We start from the raw sequence: 22,541 nt of genomic DNA, 5'->3' as shown, positions 1-22,541 counted from the left end.
AGTCTAAAACTGATAATCTGAGAGAATTCCTACACAAAAATCAGTTGTCACAGTATTAGCACTCAGTTGAGCTTTCTTCCCCACACTGACTGGTTAGCTGCATGTAAAAGAAATAAACAGCCAATAAAACTGATGGTCAATTAGTAGACATTGTTTGTTTCCATTTTTCTTTTCAAATAGGCTAATAGTATAAAACAAACACATGAAAACTTATGAAATCTGGTCCATTGGTTTGGAGTTTAAAAAGCAAAGTTACAGTATATTGGACCGCTAATATCAGTACCACTGAAGCACAGTGGATTTAAGAATTGAAAATCAAAAACAATTGCAGATTCTGGAAATCTAAAATAAAAACAGAAAATGCTGGAAATACTCAGCAGGTCAGGCAGCATGTGTGGAAAGAGAAACAAAGTCAATGTTTCAGGTCAAAGAGGTCTGATTGAGGTAATTTACAGTACCTACCAACCAGTGTGCCTTTGGAATGTTGGAGGAAACCAGAGAATCCAAGGGAAACCCATGCTATCAGAGGGAGAACATACAAACTCCCCCCCCCCCCCCCCCCCCCCCACACACACACACACACACACACACACACAGAATTAGAATTGAATGCAGGTTGCTGGAGCTGTGAGGCAGCAGAACCAACTACCGGAAGTTCTTATGGAGGGAAATGATTTGGGAAATTAGGGCCATTCAGTTGAGATCCATTTGGATTTTTGGGATGTATCTAAAAATGTTCTGAATGTGAGGCTTATGATGAAGATTAAATGGATCTATGGAATGTAAGATACATTGATTGAAAACTTGCAAAAAAAGGCAGATGGTGACAGAGATCTGACTCATGGGCAATGACCAGTCAAGTTGCAGTGAGGATCACTTGGATCCCAGGCTACTTGTGGATGATCTGCAGTAAGGTACATATTATACTTGCAATTAATAGCATCCAAGATAGGTGTAATAATTTAAAAATTGTACAAGAAATTATGTAAGATTAATGCTCACTGGAATAATAACTAATAAAGGTGTCTGCATCAAAAGATGCAAACATTGTGTCTTAGCAAAAAAAAACTTGAATGCAATTATTGATTACTTGCTAAAAGTCTTCCATAAATATCAAACTGCTATCAACAGATATTTCAGTGAGCTTTTGGTACATCTCAAGAGTATCTGGCTGGAAGTTTGAAATAACTTATTTGAGACTCACATACAGTAGGTCCTTGATGGAGGCACTTTCATAAAACAGTGGGCCATCTTAGATATTTTCCATTCAGGGGATTAATTTGTAGGCAAAAATTCACGGAGGATCACCAGAGAAAATTCTGGCATTGAAGGCTCTAAGCTATGAGGTCAGAATCACAGAGCAGAAGTTTGTAACAGAGAAAAGATTTAGAAATCAGCATTCAGGCACCTGAAGTGTCAAGAAGCAAAGCTGCTGGGTTTAAGCAGGTAACTTGATATGACCTGTGATACAGAACTACAGGGCATGAGTGTAAAATCAAGATGCTTCAATCAGGACATATTAAATCTGACTCATTAAGTGCCAAAAATGTGGGATCAACTTTCAGTACAGAAAATGAATGACATCTAATTCAACTCTTTGAAAAAGACTAACATCAATGTTTTAATTATTGTATTCTTAAATTGTATATACATTTAGAAATAGGATGTAAGATACAATTGAACGTCATGTTGAACGATGGTTTTGGAAGAGATGGAGCTGTAGAAATGTCATAATAAGCAAGGCTTCAGGTCACAGTCAGGCTCGATGGTTGGTCTGGGAGTTATGCTTGATTTAGCATTGAAAACCTCTTTTCCTCAGGATAGTAAATGAGGAGTAGAGTTCATGAGGGAACAAACTGTTCATCCCTTTGAGGGCCCACACATTCTTTTCTCATGCTTTCTTATGTTTTCAGATCACTGATCATGCATGTTTTGTGCAGCATCAGTCAAGGTATCAAGGCTGTGGACAATGCAAGTCCAACCAACATGTAAACTGGTAAATTATTGTCACATGTACTGAGGTACAGTGAAAAACTTGTCTTGCATACCGTTCATACAGATCAATTCATTACACAGTGCATTGAGGTAGTACAAGGTAAAACAACAGAATGCAGAATAAAGTGTTACAGATACAGTGAAAGTGCAGTGCAGGTAGACAATAAGGTGAAAGGTCATAACGAGGTAGGTGTCCATTGTAGTCAGAGGAGGTTTTAACATGGCACTTGTTTCACAGTAAATCTAAAATATTCAATGTACTAACAGACATAGTGCATAAACACCATTTGTAAACTTCTCTTGAACCAGATTTCTAAATACAACTTGGACAAATTTATCCTTTAAATATTCCCATCTTAATAAATTAATAAATGAAAAATAAAATTAATAAATGCCCCTTTACTTGAAATCAGTCTTTCAAAGAGAAAGAAAATGTAGAAATGAGCACCTTTAGATCACTCAACTTATAAGTGAGTCTCCCCTGCATCAGTGACTCCCCATTGTGGCAGAAAGCACAAATCAGAAGTCTATGGGTTCAAGTCCTACTTCAGTTACCCGGTCATATCACCCTGGCTGATATTTCAGTCGCAAGTATTGCAGTCTCTCAAACACTGATTTTCAAGTGAGGTATTGCACTGACTGATGCCTCAATGGATGCAAAAGATCTCATGGCACAATTTGTAGCAGGGTTGGATAGTTCTCTCTGCATCCTTGTCACTGTCAGTCTCCTGTCTGATGGCAACAAGGTAAGTTACTAGTAGAATCTCTGTGCATGAATTTGCTGACGCATTACAAATATTACAACAATGACCGCACATCAGGAGTCTTTCATAGGTTGGGACATAGCAAAGTTATGAGATGCTGTACTTTCCTAGCATCACTTTGTGATCCACAAACCTATTTTCCATCCTTGAACTGGAAATCTCTGCATAGAAATTGGATTTCATCCATTTTTGATGCATTACGTGTGCTAACACTTCTTTCCCAGTTAAGGGGACTGCAAATAAAAATCACTACATTGGTGAGATTTACCTTAAAAAAATCACAAGGGTGATTTTCCTACACATTTCTGTATACTGAAAAATGATCCAAACGATTTCTAATGTCAGCTGCCTGTAGCAAGTGGAGTTGCCATATTATTGCTGCAGTGGAAGTGGGCCTCACACTTAAAAAGTATTCTCAAAGGCTGTACAACTGTACAAAAGGCTGCCAAGGAGAGAAGGTAAAACGCAGGGGATGGGAGATGTGTTATCTCTGGCCATTTCCGCTGCGATCTCACCCCTGCATTCATTCCCATGCTCCAAGTGGCCCCAAATTACTGTGAGGTAGGATCACAACACAGACGGATATCAGAGCAGTAGGCTCTGCAGTAAAAAGCTGCTGCAGGTGGTCTCACTGATCAACCTAAAATGTTAACTCTATTTCTCTTTCCGCAGATGCCACCTGATCTGCTGAGTCCTTTCTGTTTTTTTTAAATCACAAAGCTGATCTATTGCAATGATTACTTAGGTGCAAAGAGGGAGAAAATATTAATGTCCCAGTGGGGAAACTAATTCAGATATAGTTGGCTGCTTGGTATGGGGTTTGCTCCTTCTGGTGAGGAAAAATGCAGGTCATTGTTTGCACACTTCTGTTCCTATTTCAATTGTTAATGATGAGATAAATCAATGTTGATTAAATCATATGTGAAATCACCCAAGCTGAGGTGAATTGTGCCTTGAAATGCTAGGTCTAATTTCCTAATGGGTGGGACTTCACCCAGAAACAGGTGCCATTGCAGTAAAAGATGCACTGAACTAGTTTTATGTGCGTTAAAAAGAAGTGGGTTTAATACCTCAGGGTCTCCACCCTATTATATATATTCTCTTTGTTCTCTTCACGCCTCTCCTTCTCTGCAACTCAAAACATCCTTGATTTCTAATTCTCCTGTTTACATCAATGGTGCTGAGGTCGAGAGGGTTGAGCGCTTCAAGTTCCAAGGAGTGATTGCAAGAAACTGCAAAGAGTTGTGGACACAGCTCAGCACATCACGGAAACCAGCTTCCCCTCCATGGACTCTCTCTATGCTTCTCACTGCCTCGGTAAAGCAGCCAACATAATCAAAGACCCCACCCACCCCAGACATTCTCTCTTCTCCCCTCTCCCATCGGGCAGAAGATACAAAAGCCTGAAAGCACATACCACCAGGCTCAAGGACAGATTCTATCCTGCTGTTGTAAGACTATTGAATGGTTCCCTAGTACGATAAGATGGACTCTTGACCTCACAATCTACCTCGTTATGACCTTGCACCTTATTGCCTACCTGAACTGCACTTGCTCTGTAACTGTAACGCTTTATTCTGCATTCTGTTTTGTTTTACCTTATATTACCTCAATGCACTATGTAATGAATTGACGTGTATGAACGGTATGCAAGACAAACTTTTCACGGTACCTCGGTACATGTGACTATAATAAACCAGTTTACTAATTTAAATTTTCTTTATTTTGGTTAAGTAATCATCAGTCTGAAATGTTAGCTGTTTCTCTCTCCACAAACGCTGCCTTACCTACTGAGTATTTCCAGCTCTTTTTGTTTGCCTTTTGGATTAGCATCTGCAGATTTTTTCTTTGCTTCCTGATTTCTTGGTCTGTTTTGATTCAAATCCAAGTAGCCAACTAAGTTACTGTTCATCCTGAGTCTCTGACAACATCTGCTATCATGTTATGGCTACACTGCATGCACAACTTTACAGGCTCTTAAGTGCCTTCATTATAAGAAGAAACAGCTTACACATGTCCTGTCAGTTTTATCGTGCTCAAATTAAGGTCAATCAGTACTCTGAAAATAGTCTTTTTGTAAACAGCAAACAAGGCATTTGTAGAAAGAGTGAGACAGCCACCCCAGACAAAAAGAAAAAGTAATATACTTTATTGCTTCATTTGGTCTCATAAAGCTTAGCCACTCTGTGGGATCTTTTGGAAGTGAATACTTCTTATCCAAGCATTTAAAGAAAACAACCTCCCCTTGATGGCAATTACAGCTGAGGAGATAGGAATGTTTGGCTTGTAGTTCAACCCATGTGGGTAACAGACGGCACAACTGAAAGCCACTGGCAACTGACAGAAGTCTAGAATTTAAGCAGAGCAATAATGTGCCACTCTACTTCAATTCCTTTGTAAGCGGCTTGTCTTTAGAGCAGCAACAGCAGACCTTATAAATGGATGTTTTCCTGTTTTTCCATTTCTCAGATCAGATCAGATTTCAGTCATTGAGCATTGAAGGAAAATTATAGGTTTTGACTTGTAAAGGAAATCATATTTTAGTCTGATATATTTACATAAGCTGCTTTTAGGGAAATTGATGGCTGGGTTTTTATATCAGCACCAGTTCTATTTTACTGTTGAACCCATTTGCTTAAACAGATTTTTTTTTAAATCTCATACTGAAAACTGGTTTCTTCTGATGTTGCTCAAAGATAAGCTTCTCTATCCATGGGAGATGTCTTGACAGCTCATATCTAGGTTAAGTAAAATGGAATCATTATGAAAATGGACTCAACGACTTTTTTTTATTTAAGCGTGTAGAAACAATTATGTAGCAAACAGAGTTTTCTAAGTATCCCATGTCTGTGTCCAAGTACACAAGTATATTTACAGCAGTGCACTACAGCAGCAATGACACTTCAAACGTGATGAATTGGTTATAAAGCATTTGAGGCGTCTCAGGTTGTGGGAAGTACTAAATAAAAACAAGCCTTTATCTTATTGTTTTATAGCAAATTCAGAAGCTATTAATGTAATACCTTAATTATACACTGCTGCAGATGACAATATTTGCTTAACAGTTCACTCTGCCAATGTCTGTCCTTAGTTCACAGTTGACTATTTGACTGACTCCATCACACTGTTCAAATCTGCACAAACCAACATTAACTTCATCAAGATCCTTGAGTTGCATAGATCCAATATCAATATTTTTAATGTTTGTTTAAACCTCTCTAAACAGATCGCATCCTAAGAAAATAATTAATCAAATCATCGACTTAAATCAAATCATTAAACCTCAAAAGAATGGTTTCCACGGTGAAGCGCACTGCAAGCTCAGGAAATGATATCTCATGTTTTAATTCAGCACTACTAGCCTATGGGCAAAACAATGAATTCACCAACTTTAGAGCAGAAACATTGTTTCCACTTGCCCGATAGCAGGTGCTGTTAATGGTTCTGTTGTTAGACCCACTGTAACCTAGACCCAGTTATTATGTTAATAACACCCCTATTAGCTTGCACCATCATCCCTTCTGTCACTTAACCACAGTTCCAATCCACCCTATCACAGGTTTTCCCTTTTGTTCTTCTCTACCCCGCACATCATTCACCCACCCCATCCCTAATCTCTGCTCCGCAGACTACTTTCACCTTTCTCTATCTGGAAAGACACGATCAATATAGAGCACAGAACAGTACAGCACACTAACAGACCCTTCGGCTCACGATGTACATCTTTCCATGATCAAAGGTACATCAAAGGTTCTGAACACATGGTCAATCCAAACTAATCCTACCTGCCAGCACATGGTGTATATCCCTCCATTTCCTGCCTGTTCATGTCCCCGTTTAAATGCCTCTTAAATGTTGCTTTTATTGAAGGTATGTGCACCCCTATCATCCCCAAGACCCATAAGAGATACCCAGGGCACTAAACCAAGTGTGGGAGTGTTTAGAATGAGAACTGGACTTCTGTGCTGTGCATGGGACCCTGATTACCATTTGTTGATACCTCTGGGTGGAGTGTGCATTCTGCACAATTACAGCTGACAGTCCAACTGAAGTGGGGCTCATATAGTAGGTTGTAATTGACTTGCACAAGGCAGGGAAGAGCAGGGATGCTTTGCATCCTTCACAGAAACAACCCTGAGCCATTGTGGCTTGATATTGCAATCTTCAAAGGACCCTTTCCTTATGAATTACCATCAGGCAGACGTTCTTTTCATTTGCAAGTACACATGCAATAACAGATGTCAATATGCAACTAATTTCATTGCAATAAAAATAACTTTGCTCCTTCTCAATTACTAAAGAAAAAATGTTTTAAGTACATTTTCACAAAGTCTACAGGTTTTGTTTTTAAAGAGTACTATAGATAATTGGACATAATTTTCAAAATGAAGATTGTGATAATATTTTCAAAAATATCTCTGCTCTGTTACTAGATTCTATTCTATGGCCACAAGCCTAATGCTTTGGCAATGTTATACAGAAAAGGCTATTGTACTTAAGGTGGTCAGAAGCAAAATAACACTGGATAGGCTGTATGGGGATAAGAGATAACAGCATATGGCAGAGAACAGAACACTGGATAGGCAGAAATCAAAATATATATATTTTTAAAGAGAATTGCATCAGTTGTTTTAATTCACTCAATTTTCTGCCTTCTTAAATTGTCGGGCTATAATCCTGCTGAAGAGGAGGGCACATGCCTACGTGCCTCATCCTTTCTAGGCATCAAGCCCTGCCTGTACTTTTTCCCACAAATCTCACCTCTTTGGCACCTACAAGCAGTCATCTAAAAAACTGCCTGTGATAGGAGACCTAGAATTTGGCTATATGCATACTTTCTCAAGCTAGATTTGGCAAGTGGTCCAGGGACACCTAGGAAGGAAAAGTGGACAAAACTGTAAAACTTCAAACTTCATTTTATTGGATGGCCACTGTAAGTTCCATCCAGTTCCCATCTTAGATGATTAACGTGTTTCCACTTACAAAAACAGAGCTGCAGTCTCACAATAAATTCCAGCAAAATTAGTAATCTGGCACATTCATTATGGTCTGTTGATGCAATCTTTCTTTATTCTAGTGCAGATTAATTTAGCAAATATCAGCAGACCATCACACTAGTAAAAATGTCTTTTAACCTATAATGGAAGACCATTTTTAAGTGTTCTTTACCTTGAGGGAGAATTGAAAGAAAACATGATTGTGTCTTATTAACTGTTGGAAGCAATTACTGAGGAAGGTCTCAGATTTGATCCCTGGGCTGTGCCAGAGAAAAAACCCACTCGGCTTCCTGTCCTCAATTCCTGAAATGTTATCCTGGCTCTAAGGTGCATAAGAAAACAAAGTGGGCTTAACTGTGAGGCATCCTGCCCTGATCTCAGTCAAACTCACTGCCTTTGATAGGCGTATCCAAGCATTTATGCTTCAAGGGCCATTTTCAGATTGCATTATAAGTATGTGTGACAAAAAAGGGTCTCTGCAGTCAAATGTCTACAAGTGAAATGGTTGACATTTCAGCTAAAATACTTTAGTGGTATCATAGGGCTGGTAGATGGGATGACTTCTCTCTTACAATTATAAATTCAGATTTTAGTGGGGTGGTTATGTCAGTAAGGAATGCAAGGTCAGAGAACCATTCACACTCTTATTTGAATTTCCACTGATCTCAGGTGGCACAGAATTATCTCAGGTGGCACAGGGTCCCTTCGATAGGCCTGTTTGACTCTCACCACCAGCAGTGCCTTCCAAGGTCACTAGGAATAACAGACCAGCCAATGGGTGATCTTATTTCTGATACCTTGATTCAGTGGTTCATGACATGTTGTGCAGAAGTTCTCATACATGACCAGACTGACAGCTATTTTCCTCAGCCATTCTCAGAATTGCTGTGGGCCAATTTTGGACATGGCCCATAACTTTGGCATTCTTGGCCTAGGTTCATTCTTGTTGCTGACTGAGTAAGGTATTCACAGGCTGTGAAAATCACTGGCCAGGCCTGTGCTTCCATCTATTAATATCCCAAGCCATTTAGAGCACAGTTAAGAGTAAGGATGGTAGATTTTCTAGTATGAAAGACATAAGATATCTTTATTATTCACAAGTACATCGAAACACACAGTGAAATGCATCTTTTGCATAGAGTGTTCTGGGGGCAGCCCGCAAGTGTCACCACGCTTCTGGCGCCAACATAGCATGCCCACAACTTCCTAACCCATATGTCTTTGGAATGTGGGAGGAAACTGGAGCACCTGGAGGAAACCCACACAGACACAGGGAGAACATACAAACTCCTTACAGACAGTGGCCGGAATTGAACCTGGGTCGCTAGCGCTGTAATAGCGTTACGCTAACTGCTACACTACGGTGCTAGATATGTTTTTATGAAAATCTGGCAGTTTCATGTTCATCATTACTGATATTAGCTTTTTGTTTCAGATCTATTCAAAAAAATACTCATCCAGTATTGTCACTGTAGCATGATGCTACTATGTCCCTTGAGCATACAAGACTACAAACATTTGGAAAGGGTGGAAACGATTGAGGAAACATATTATTTCAACTGTAGTGTAATGATGGAATAACTTTGCAGGATTGTACTATTAAATTCAGAGAAGTTTTACTCACATACTAGGTTCAACTTGAAGCAAATAATTTCCTATATAAGGCAATGTTAACACTATGGATACACAAACTGTTATTGTCTGGAGGGTGGTTTAGAATTGCTCTAAATTTACCAAAAGTCTGGGACTTCTGCATATACATTGCACATTAGTACTAAACTTCAGATACAAACTCAGTGTTGAGAAACCACAGTTTAGTGGGTTTCAACAATGCACGATCATGGAATCCCAGATCAAATCCAGAGTAAAAAAATAGTGAACCCCTTATTCCTACTCCCACTTCAAATCTATCATTACTCTATATTAACTGGAATTCTATTCTCAAACAAAGTTCTATCATAAACTACTATTTTATCTCTTTGTAAAATCTAATCCTGGAATTGGTCATTTAATTTCTTTGATTGGAATTTAAGTAGGCATGATTCCAAAATTAGTGCCCTCAGCTGGATGGTCATTATGCACTGACCACTGAACTGAGCAGGATGCTGTACTGCTTGTTCCTTGCCCCTTCTCCTCTCTCTGTGACATTGATAGAAACCTTGCAGGGGTGGATGGGAGAAAGTGGAAATGGTGGAGATTGAAAGCAAGTACACAATTCTAAATATACTGCTCAACCTTCTTCTTCAGTTACAGGATGTGGGTGTCACTGGAAAGGCCAGTACTTATCACCCCAGGAAGGTGATGGTGAGCTATCATCTTGAACCACTGCAATCTGCCCGGTGAAATTACTTCCACAATGTTGTTGGAAGTTTCAGGTTCTATGCCCTATCGAGATGAAGGAACAGTGATATATTTCCAAGACAAAATAAGGGGTGACTTGGAGGAGTAAATGTAAGTTATTGCATTCCTGTGTGCCTGCTGCCCTTGTCTTTCCAGATGGGAATGGCTGCAAGTTTGGTCAGTGCTATGGAAGGTCAATGGTAGCCCAAAGACTGTTGATGGTGGGGGAAACAGCAGTGCTAGTACCTTCTCTACACCACCCACCACCACTCCGAGCACTATTCTATATAATATCCTCCAGTCGTATTGTATATCTCATGTATTAGTCATGGAATGGAAGTTTTTGTTTATAAGCAAAAAAGATGAATCACCCTATGATTTAAATAGTATTAACAAAAATACATTGTATAATACTTGCTTATTTTAGTTTACTTCCAATTACTTTGTAGTTTTTCTCCAGTCTTATATGTATTTTACGCTGTCAAGTGAAGAATTATTTTTCTCAAACAATGCATTGTAATTAAAACAGAAAATACTGAAAATTCACTACAGGCCAACTTATTACAGAAGCATTTCTGGGGAGGTGTTTTATCAGCATTCTCCCAGATTTCTATTTCTTTGGGATTCTGTCATTTATTCTGTGCTCTCCTGATGACAGGAAATTGGTACTTTCCTCCAATGTGACACTGCCCCTGCCTTACCATTGGCACTGGATGGAATGGTTTCCCACTACATAATGCTGCCTTCAACAGTTATCTTGAATGTGAAGGATAGTTCTGTGCCCTGAGACAAGGATCTTAACTTCCCTTTGTTCCTTAACATTAATCATCTGTCATTTGACATATTGTGAAAGATAAATGTTTATATTTCCTGTTCCTATAAATCCAGTGTACAGTAAAACTCTGTTAATCTGACATGCTCAGGACTGTAATGGTGCCAGACTAGCATATCTTCTGGATTATCGAATGCTAGTTTATTAATGCTCCAACACACTTTTAATTCGTTTTTCTTTAAATGTTACACAGTAGAATAATAATTTTTCCAGTGAACCCAGTAAGTTTGAAGTAAGGTGCAGAGGAGATTTACCAGGATGCTGCCTGGTTTAGAGATTATGCATTATGAGGAGAAACTAAAGCAGCTAGGGCTTTACTCTTTAGAGAGAAGGAGGATGAGGGGAGACATGATAGAGGTATACAAAATATTAAGAGGAATAGATAGAGTGGACAGCCAGCGCCTCTTTCCCAGGGCACCAATGCTCAATACAAGAGGGCATGGCTTTAAAGTAATGGGTGGGAAGTTCAAGGGAGATATCAGAGGAAGGTTTTTTACCCAGAGAGTGGTTGGGCCATGGAATGGGCTGCCTGGGGTGGTGGTGGAGGCAGGTACATAGGTCAAGTTCAAGAGATTACTAGATAGGCATATGGAGGAATTTAAAATAGAGGGATATGTGGGAGGAAGGGGTTAGATAGTCTTAGGTGAGGTTTAAAGGTTGGCACAACATGGTGGGCTGAAGGGCCTGTATTGTGCTATACTGTTCTCTATGAAACATGGGAAATAAGGCCCGGTAAGCTTAGAGGGAGCATGGGAAACAAAATTAAAGTAGGCTTCAAGGAAGGGCAGCCAATAGACCAGCTGAGTTTAAAGGGAGCATGGGAACTGGGGCCCCAGTGAGTGGACAGGGAGCATGGGAACCGGGGTCCTGGCAAGTGGATGGGAAGCACGGCAAACATCATGTGGCGAGCCAGATGCCGAGCTTTTGGATTTCTGAATAATTGGACAACAGATTATCGGAGTTTTACTGTAATTAGTGGGGAAACTCAGAACATACCCTATTAGCAAGTTGATTGTGATTGGTGTGCATGTCTTGGATTGCTCTGGCAAAGACCCAGCAGAGACCAAATTAGGTTCTGCACTTGTACAGAAGTCCTTTGGTTCTAAGTCACAGGCTTTAATTCGGCAAGTGAACCAAAGCATTGTGAAGGTGTGTGCATTATGCTCAACATATTATGGAAAAAGATGACAATTAATCTCTTTCAGGGATATTTCTGGCAGTCTTTTGCCTCCAGGTGTTGACATTATTGTAGCTACCAGCTGTTGGGCAGAGCACAGAAAAATTGCCACATGCACCTTGTAATTTCTGATGCTTTTCTGCAAAGTGCAAAAGCTCATTTAGATCCAACAATTTGTCTTTAATTAAATATCATGAAAATTAAGGAATAATTTAATCAGTTTGTCATTTTCCGTCCCCTATTTATCACACGCTAACAGCTTATAACTTGAAAGCCATAATTTTGTGTTGGAAAGATGTTCCTGACATTTCCAATGTAGTCAATAGTTAGGAAGAAGAAAACACAGTTTGAAACCTGCTTGTGGGGGATGTGAAACATTTGAGAATGTTGCCAGAAACTGGTTACTAGAAAGGATGTTCTGTGGGCTAAATATAAGTTGTTTGGAGTCTGACACATTCCTTGAAAGGAAATATCCAGAAGCAGAACATTTTATTCACGTCTGCAACTTGAACTTCTGTTCCTGGATCAGGCAGCTCATGAATTGCTCTCCATTGGAAAGAATGAGGCTGCTACAGAATGGAGAAACATGTTGGTTGCCTCAGTGCATTAAGGAGGCCAGATAAAGTGACCTCCACCAGGAGCAGTTGAGTGACATCTATGCTGCATCAGCTCAGATTCCTGAAGTACAGTCACAGAGCAAATTAACTCCTCAACAAAATGCTACACGTCACAAACCTTGCTTCACACAACTGGGTAACTATACTCAGTTTCCAATAGTTGTGCCTCTTATCTATTGGGGGTATCACACTCTTACAACTGTAGACTGTTCTTTCTATGCCACAAACTCAAAAACATTAGGTCTCAGTGCTCAGAGAAAAATGTAAATAAAACAGTGGAAACACCAACGCAAGGAAGTGGGTAAATATAAATTCTGGGGGAAGAAGTTTGTCTTTCGTCATCAATGCTAAATGTGTGAAGAGTACTGGCTATTTGTTGTATTCCCCTCTCAAGCTATGGTTCTGTTGACTTCAGCAAAAGGTGAGAGCTACCTTTAGCCAATAACCTGGCACATGTTGAGCACTGCCGAACAAAGACAAACTTCTTCTCCAAAGGGTACAGGAAAGTTACAATAAGATGACTTAAGTGGTTCAATAAAGGCAACAAATACAAGCAAGCCAAAAATCGGCCCAATAAAGGACACTAGAATCTATAATCCCTTCATTACCAGGCTAACATTCTGATTTTATTCTCCCTTCTCTGGATTTGCTACAAGACTGAAAGAAATCTGTTACAAAAATAGAAATTGCTGAAAATACCTTTCACAATATGCACTGCTCATAAGGAGAAAAGTTTCCAGCCCATACCCGTCACTTCTTTAACGGGCCTTTCCTCTTTACAAATAACATTTGACCTTTCAGGTATACCCAACAATTTCTGTGCTAATTGTGATTAGCTGGTGCCTATTTGTCACATTTACTTTTGATTAGAACCATAGAACCATAGAACCATACAGCACAAAACAGGCCCTTCGGCCCACCGTGTCGTGCCGTCCATCAGACCACCCTCACACTACCTAACCCCTTCCTCCCGCATATCCCTCTATTTCACGTTCCTCCATATGCCTATCCAACAAGCTCTTGAACCTGTTCAATGTATCTGCCTCCACCACCACCCCAGGCAGTGCATTCCATGCACCAACCACTCTTTGGGTGAAAAACCTCCCTCTGACATCTCCCCTAGACAGAAAAAGGAAAGAAATGGGGTGGGGTCAGGGGGGAACAATAGGGAAATAGGTTAAAACTTACAAATCACAAAATATCTCCCCAATCCTCAAAGCCACATTTGCAAAAACTTGGCTAAGGGCAAAAGACAACTTCCGAACAACAGATGTACCTTTTGCTGACAGTTCAGGCGAGGTGCTTTTTGTGGGTCAGGTTGCCTGGTCCACTGCTGGATTCAGCACTGAGTCCAGGGGTGGAGGGCAGAGGTCCTGAGCTGAGGGGTTGGATGCACCTTGCATGAATATCATGGACCCATTCATAAGTTGTACGTTCTCCCAGTGTCTGTGTGGGTTTCCTCCAGGTGCTCCGGTTTCCTCCCACATTCCAAAGACGTACAGGTTAGGAAGTTGTGGGCATGCTATGTTGGCACCAGAAGCATGGTGACACTTGTGGGCTGCCCCCAGAACACTCTACGCAAAAGATACATTTCACTGTGTGTTTCGATATACATGTGACTAATAAAGCTATCTTATACGAATGGGGTCAGTACTGTGATTGGAAAGGTAAGTACAGGTGAGTGTTTTGCTCTTTCATCCTCGTTTTATTTAATGTTTTTTAACTAATTTAAACACTTAAAAGTGTTTTAATAAATTTGTTACTTTTAATTACTCAATTAAAAATATATATTTATATCCCTTTGAATTGCTTTTAGTGTCTAGGCTCAAAGGCTTTTGATAGCAGTGAGTTATCGTAAGGCCTTCAGGGTGGCCTAGGAGTGAGGCTCAGGATCCACCTTCTGAAGCTTAGTTGCTGCTCATGATCCATTCCACTTTGTGGTCAATCGATCCCATATACACGCTAGAAGCCTGGTGGCAGGAATAGGGGCATGGATCAAGCATAGCTAATGAGATGGATCAAGAACGATTTGGCACAATTTCTTTGACCCCAAGAAATTTCCATGATATGTTGGTGAGATTAGAATATGACTGGTTTGCCATACCTCGTTGGAATGAGTCCGATTCTGATGTTTGGCTCGATCTGACGCATTGGAGAATGCTTTGTTGCAGCCTTCATGTTCACAGACATACGGCTTCTCCCCAGTGTGCGACCGAAGGTGAGTCTTCAAGTTCTCGAGCCGTGAGTAGGCTTTGTTGCAACCCTCAAACTGGAGAAAGAGAGGCAAGAGTCATGATTAAGTGACCCGGCTGGGGTGGCACAACACACAGAAGCGTACATTTGCTGAGTAAGTGGCTGACAAAGTTCTGTCGCAGTGAACAGATCATTTCACATTGTTGGCCTCTGATGGCCTGAAAGATAAAAATATTGCCTAAGTGTGACCAAGCAGGGGCCAGGATATCTCTGCTGGTTTTGTTCTTTAGCCAGATGCTCACTTGGCCAGGACAGCAGGCCAACAAAAACTCTGTGATCTTCCCTCCCCTTTCTCATTGCCCTTCCTCAATGCAACACAACTGAGAACGTCCGACTGTATGTCCGACAGCGTCAGCACATTACTTTCTTCCCCTAGTACTGTCTACTGTTAACCTATTATTGATTGGCAGGATTCACAAGTTAATACATATCTTTTTAAATGACAGTTAAGTACAATTTATAAGTAAATTGCCAGAGCAAAATAGAATAAATAATAAATGATCTTGACCGGAATATATTTTACTTGAGCTCATGCAGGATTAAAAAAAATGGTGGATTTGTTCTCGATGCAGTTGGTTTGCTGGGCCAGAGGCTAACTAAATGACTTATGCTAGGCTGCCGGCATTAGCATCTGACACCAATTATTTGTGGGGAAGTAGGCCGTGACCAAATCCATCATCAGACAGCAGCTAGCTGACAGTGAGCATGAACTGCAGGGAGGCAGTACTCTGTGAATGGAAGGGCCTGTTCCTAGGCATGCTTGGAAAGTTCTGTAGTTAATGGACCAAATGTCAAAAAAAAAATAAATCCGTTCCCTCATTTGGAGAGGAGCGAAGTTAAGTTGAAATGAATGCTGCCGAAAGAACTGACTTTCTCCAAGCTTTCATGATTGTTAGAGGGCAGCAGATTGAGACCATTATTTCATAAAATCATGGAATTATTATGATGCAGGAGGCCATTTGCTTCATCTAATCAATGCTGGCTCCTGGAACAGTAACCATTCAGCCCCATTCTTTCCCTAAAGACATGCGAATTCTCCTCTCTCTAATGCCTAACCAATGCTGCCCCAAAAGCCCCTATTGACTCTGTTTCCACGTTCTTAAAGACTGAGTTTTGCCTTCCCTATCCAGAAAAAAAAAATTCCTCACATTCCACCACTACCTATGGCCCAAAACTATAAATCTTTATTAACAAAAGTGGCACAGTGGTTAGTCCTTCTGCCTCACAGCCTCAGGGCCCAGGTTTTACCCCGATCTTAAGTGCTGTCTCTGTGGACTTTGCACATTCACCCAGTGACTGTATGGGTTTTTGCCCAGTACTCTGATTTCCTTCTGATTCCCAAAGACATGAGGGTTGGTAAATGGCCTTCTGTAAGTTACCCCTCAGTGTAGGGAAGTTTTTAATGTATTTCTCACTGCCTCGGTGAAGCAGCCGGCATAATCAAAGACCCCACCCACCCAGGATGTTCTCTCTTCTCCCCTCTCCCATCAGGCAGAAGATACAAAAGCCTGAGAACACGTACCACCAGGGTCAAGGACAGCTTCTCTCCCACTGTAATAAGACTATTGAACAGTTCCGTAGTACGGTAAGATGGACTCTTGACCTCACAATCTACCTTGTTATGACCTTGCACCTTATTGTCAACTCTCTCTGTAGCTGCAACATTTTACTTTGCATTCTGTATTACTTTACCTTGTACTACCTCAATGCACTGTGTAATGAATTGATCTTTTGAACGGTATGCAAAACAAATTTTTTCACTGTACCTCGGTATATGTGACAATAATAAATCAATTCCAATTATATAAAGGGCAAGTTGATGGGTACGTGATCAGGAAAAAAAAAGAGGGCAAGGGATCTGATGGATCAAATGGCTTTCTTCTACTTCTAGGTAATTGAATAATCTCCTGGTCCTTTGGGAAGAGCTTCCATCGATTTAACCTTACTAAAGACATGAGCTTGTACACCTCTAGCAAATCTCCTTCCAACCATCTTTGCTCCAAGAGAGACAACCTCACTTTCTCCAGTGCAAAACGTAGCCAAAATCCCTTATCCCTTTACCCAGCAATTCAATGCAGCAATGAAGAGATTGTCAGATACAACGTGGCACTGACACAGCAGTCCTCATATTTTCATAACCAGTTACACTGTTCAAGATAAACTCTGCTCTGATGTTGTATCATTAAACAGACACTTGGCACTAGACTGCTCAATAAAGAAAATAATAAACATTCGTAAGAAAAGTGTAAATCTTGGAATTCTGAAATAAATATTGGGCTGGTAGTATCAATTGACTCAGTCAACATCGGATACAGGAAGGATAGGTTCATATTTTGAAAGGCAATCCTTCTTTAAAGTGAGAAAAGTGTTCTCTTAGGCTGTCTTTCATATTTTTAATGAATCGCTATGTATAACAAGATTAATATTTGGCAAAGCAAATATCCTGTAAGGTAAATGTAGAATAAACAATTATTTGAAAATTTGTCAAATTAACATATCGAAAACTATATACTCTCCTTACAAGTGGGCTATATTTAGATATATAGTTAAGCCCGTTAAGATAGAAAAAATATATTTTATGATGTTGCCAACTATAACTTCATAACTTGAAGCTGTTTTAATTTTATACGTTCAAGAGGGACAACAATTTCTAATCCTCTCTCTTCTTCTTATGAATTGCAGAAGTCTTCCCCTGGAGATTACATGATTGGCTGAAAGATACATGGGGATGTGGAAGAGAGCTGGGGATGGGAAAGGGAGAGTTGTAATTGGGTAGCAGTTTGGCTTTATGGTGGGTACAAAATGGATTATGTGGAATGGGACTGGCTCAACATCCCTGCTATGCTTTTCCTACTGCTTTTTGTATCTTCATATTCAACAGATAACACTGCCCTCCAACAATAAAGGCTCACACTAGACCCTGCACAATGAGGATCATTTCTCATATCTCAGTAGCCACCTGTCAGTGGAGGCAGACACCGATGATGACATTGACATAGCCTTAAATGCAACAGCACAGCCTTTGACCATCTGAGGAGAGGAGTATTTAAAAATCAGAACCTCAGACTTGGCACATAAATGGTATACTGGGCAACAATGATCCCAGCACTCCTATACATTTTTGAAAGCTGCACTACCTACAGCAGGTACCTTAAGGAACTGGAAGGATACCACTCATGCTTGTCTTTATAAAAGTCTCCAAGTTCACTGGAAGGATAAGCAACCAATGTCAGTATCCTATCCTATGTCAATATCCTCGGAATTGAGGCCCCATTAATACTCAATCACCGGACTCCTGAAATACACCCTATTCTGGGCTCTGTCATGGGAAGGGATTACCAGATGGATAGGGGAAAAGTTTCAACAATCTACTCAAAGCCACCTCAAAAGATTGCAGAATCCCCTCTGATTTCAGGGAATTCCCGACCCATGGTCGTTCAATGTGGAGAAGGAGCACTTGGGATGGTATTGAGAACCTCAAGGCCATGCTTTGGGAACACACAAAAGCCCAATGTAAATGGAGGTAGAGTCACACCAGCTCATAGATTTCCCAACTACCCACTTTGTCAGGCACCTCCTGCTCCCAACTGTAGAAGAGTCTGCAGTTCCCACATTGCCCTCATCAGCCACCTCAGAATCCACAAAACAGGAGTGGATGCAATTCATTCCCAAGGGACTGCCTAGGAGAGTTTCAATTATTGGTGTAAAGTCAACAAGTTCTTCATGGAAATATCGATGTTGACTTTTGTATGGAGGCAACTTTTGTACAAAGCATCCAAATTTTTCCTTCTTGGACATGGGTTAATTGTCAAAGTGTGATCGTATGAGTCCAGAAGTGTTGCAGTTTCAATACAGATAATTTTGATTCTAGGTCCTGCTGTTCCCTCTTTGATACTTTGAATACTTTCATGGAAGAAGAGTAAGGAATAGAGGATGAGAGGAGAACTTTCAACCTTCCAAAGTCAGTATCATTTCATTCAGGGAGCATTTGCTTTCAAGTGAAAATTACATATGAGCCTGTGGTGTCCCCAAACTGTTAAAAAATAATGCACTTCTAAAGGACTGGTTCATCATGATACTCTGTAATGCTTTTACCCAGAAGAAAATATCCTTCAGTACTTCCTTGTCAACTTCTGACAGAATTCCAATGGGTTCTTGGAAAACTTCCCATTCAAACGTATCAAATAAATGTTAAAGCTTGCAGGATTCCAGCACATTAAACAGTATATTATCAGGAAAATCAAAAAATATTATTGTGAAACTATTATATTCCAAATTTCTATTAATGGGCTTTAAGTTCACTTATGTTTGCAAAGTTGTGACTGGAATGAGTCAATTAGGAAAATTCTATTCAAGAGGCTGCAATTAGTTTTCATTTAACAATGAGCACCATGCCATAGATTCACTGACCTGGATATGGCACCATCATGTTAAATGCATAACAATTCCACAAGCTCAAAGTCTGAAATACACAAATGTGGGGATTGACTTTGGCTCTTTCTTGATCCCAAAATAGACTGGGAGCATGGACCAGAAAACAATGGCCCAATGCTGACCCAAAATTCGGCACTAAGCCTTGTCAGGCTACAGTCAGGTTACAGGTTGTTTATCAAAAGTCGAGAGCAGCTGCTCCCAAACTGGGCTATGTGTCTCCCCTCAGGGGGTGGGAGTTGGGGTACTGAAGATTACAGGGGTCCATGAAGGTTTAATAATATTGAGATAATTTTATTAAAACTTCACAAACTAAATAAAAATATATTTGACAAAGTACGGTTGCAGCTGTCCTAGAAATCACCAATATCGCCATAGTTCCTTATGGTCTATGACACCATCAGATGTTTAAAGGGGGTGAGGGGGGAACCAAAGGGGTTTCCATTCAGAAAGCTCAGGAACCTTTGGTCTTGTGACAGCTCACTGAGGAAGTTGGACCAGGGTCCAACAGGACCAGTAGCCCACAGGTAGGATTGGGAGGTGGTTGTAATGGGTTGGGTGTCATGGAGTGTCTGGAGAATATCAGGAGGGGAGAATTGATGGGGATGAGTTATTGGATGGAGGAGGAGTTAGAGAAGTCTTCAGAAGACTCCCTCCCATGTTCACCTGAGTATAAGGAGAAAATGCATGTTGTTCACAACAAGGCTAATTTCTATCTGCTTTGTATGCCTGGAGTCGGTATAACAAAGACAAGCCCAATTAAATATCATGTGTTAAATTTCAGAATTTTTATGCAGTAAAATGGTGCATCTCTCTTATGGTGGTCACTCTGTCCCCATTCCCGTGGCCTGTTGAGATAGCGTAACACTATGGCAGTGCCAGTGACCCGGGTTCAATTCCGGCCGCTGTCTGTAAGGAGTTTGTACGTTTTCCCCGTGACTGTGTGGGTTTCCTCCGGGTGCTCTGGTTTCCTCCCACATTCCAAAGACATACGGGTTATGAAGTTGTGGGCGTGCTATGTTGGCGCCGGAAGCGTGGCGACACTTGTGGGCTGCGCCCAGAACACTCTACGCAAAAGATTCATTTCACTGTGTGTTTTGATGTACATGTGACTAATAAAGATATCTTATCTTATATCCATCTAATCTTAAATGTGGGGTGGAGAAGATCAAATTGTATCCATTGGTGGTCTTAAGCCATTGTGCATCCAAACCCCAAACGGATGAGAGAAGGTTATTTCTCCACTCAACAACCATCCTTAATGGTTATTTTAGACCCACTAAACCAAAACAGCTAAATTGACCTATTGAACAATGCCCTATGAAGCAAAGTAGTTTAACGATTTTGCTAAAGGAGGTATCACTGCCTGTTTGGAATGCCTCTCAAACCAATATGTCCAAACATTCATTCCTAATAATGCATAGTTTCCAACTTTGATAATATACCTTTCTCATGTATTCAGCAGTAATCAAATGTGCTACAAACAAAATGGGATGTGCTTTACTTAAAAATATCAAAAAACAAATATTAAGAGCTAAGAGAGCAAGAAAACTGGGGGAGAAAGGACATAAACCTAATGTTCCTGATCCCATCAAGAATTAACATTAAATGCACTGTGCTGAATGTGTGGATTGGTATTTAAACAGCAGATCTTCAGATTTCTTTAATGTACCATTTCAAATCCTATCAATCTTATAAACAAGTATGCAAGGTAAGTGAGTTTTTTGCTGTTTAAATAAAACCACCTACTGTTCTACTTTCAGAATCAAAATTTCATGAAATAATAATTAAAGCACAATAGCTTTCCATCCTTTCAGCTACAGCCTCTTGTCAATTTATTCATCATGCTTTTCTAAAAAAAACGTGTAGATGTCAGAGCAAGAAAACAGTTTTTTGTGACCTAAGGGTGCATTTTTAACAGGCACTGTATATTCAAGAGACATTACAGTGAGACTAACATACACTGCTGTGCTGCAAAATTAAACTAGCAACACAGTTCAAATGAAGAACATTCTCCCTTGTGTAGAATCAGCTGTTCCCCCTATGGCAGCAATAGGGCATTGACAACTGACTTTAGCAAGAATTTTCAGCCATACATGGTTCCAGTGAAGCCAATTGAAAAAGACCCATGTACAGAATCACAGAGTTACACAGCATGGAAACAGCTCCTTTGCCCCACTGAGTCTGTGTGACTCATTTACACTAATCTTACACCAATACCATTTTATTCTCCCCACATTCCCATCAACTCCCCTCAGATTCTATAACTCACTTACACAACCTGCATGTCTTTGGGATTTGGGAGAAACTAGAGCACTCAGTGAAACTCATGTGGTCACAGGGATAACTTGCAAACTCCACACAGACAGTGCCCACAAATCAGGATTGAACTCAACCCTTTCAGCTGTAAGGCAGCAGCTCTATTAGCTGCACCCCTGTGCCACCTTAACATATGGAAAACAAACACATTAACTTAAAATGTGAAGCAATTCATATTTGACTGATGCTCAATATCCAGATTTATACTTAAAACAACACCTACCTATTACCTTTAATGCAGTAAAGCAGAGCACTGCTAGACAAAAAGTTAACACTGAGTCAAAAATAGTAGCATTCCAACAAGATAGCAAAAGCATGGTCAAAGAGATATGCTTTAAGAAGGAGAGAAGTTAGGATGTGAAGAGATTCAGCAAGGCTCTGCCAGAGCTTAGGGACAATGGAGCTGAAGGTAGAGTTGCCAAAGGCTGGAATCTTGATATGAGGGATGTACATGAGTTGGAGAAATGCAAACATCCCTGGCTGGAGGAACTTACAGAGAAAGCGAGTACTAAAGCCATAGAGAGATTTGTACAAAAGAATAAGATTTTTAAAAATGAAATTGAATCGTGAACTTATGGAGGTCAGCAAGTGTAGAGGTGATGGGCAAATGGAAGAGGGGAAGTTAGGATTCAAGCAGCAAAGTTCTAGGTAAGCTGAGGTTTAAGGTGGGCAGAAGGATGAGAGGGGAGGAAATGGCACCCATATAATGCCTTTTATAATCTCGGGACTTGAATGTGATACTCCCAATATACTTCACCAAACTTACAGCCTGAGTACATGGAACAGCAGGCCACAGTGGCACAGCACAAAAGGCAG

General features: G+C 40.4%; 1 protein-coding gene across 4 annotated transcripts in view; it reads right to left on the bottom strand.

Moving 5' to 3' along the window:
- gli2a (GLI family zinc finger 2a) overlaps positions 1-22,541 on the bottom strand; it is a 374,584-nt gene that overhangs the window by 11,613 nt on the left and 340,430 nt on the right. For all 4 annotated transcript variants that reach the window (XM_052013099.1, XM_052013121.1, XM_052013112.1 and 1 more), the window contains one exon: positions 14,827-14,991. In XM_052013099.1, the coding sequence (XP_051869059.1) occupies positions 14,827-14,991 (165 nt within the window). The remainder of the gene's footprint in view (positions 1-14,826; positions 14,992-22,541) is intronic.

This window comes from Pristis pectinata, chromosome 1 (assembly GCF_009764475.1).
Source record: "Pristis pectinata isolate sPriPec2 chromosome 1, sPriPec2.1.pri, whole genome shotgun sequence".
NCBI lineage: Eukaryota > Metazoa > Chordata > Chondrichthyes > Rhinopristiformes > Pristidae > Pristis > Pristis pectinata.
Note: the sequence above shows the minus strand (reverse complement) of the source record. Positions and strands in the feature narration are given on the sequence as shown.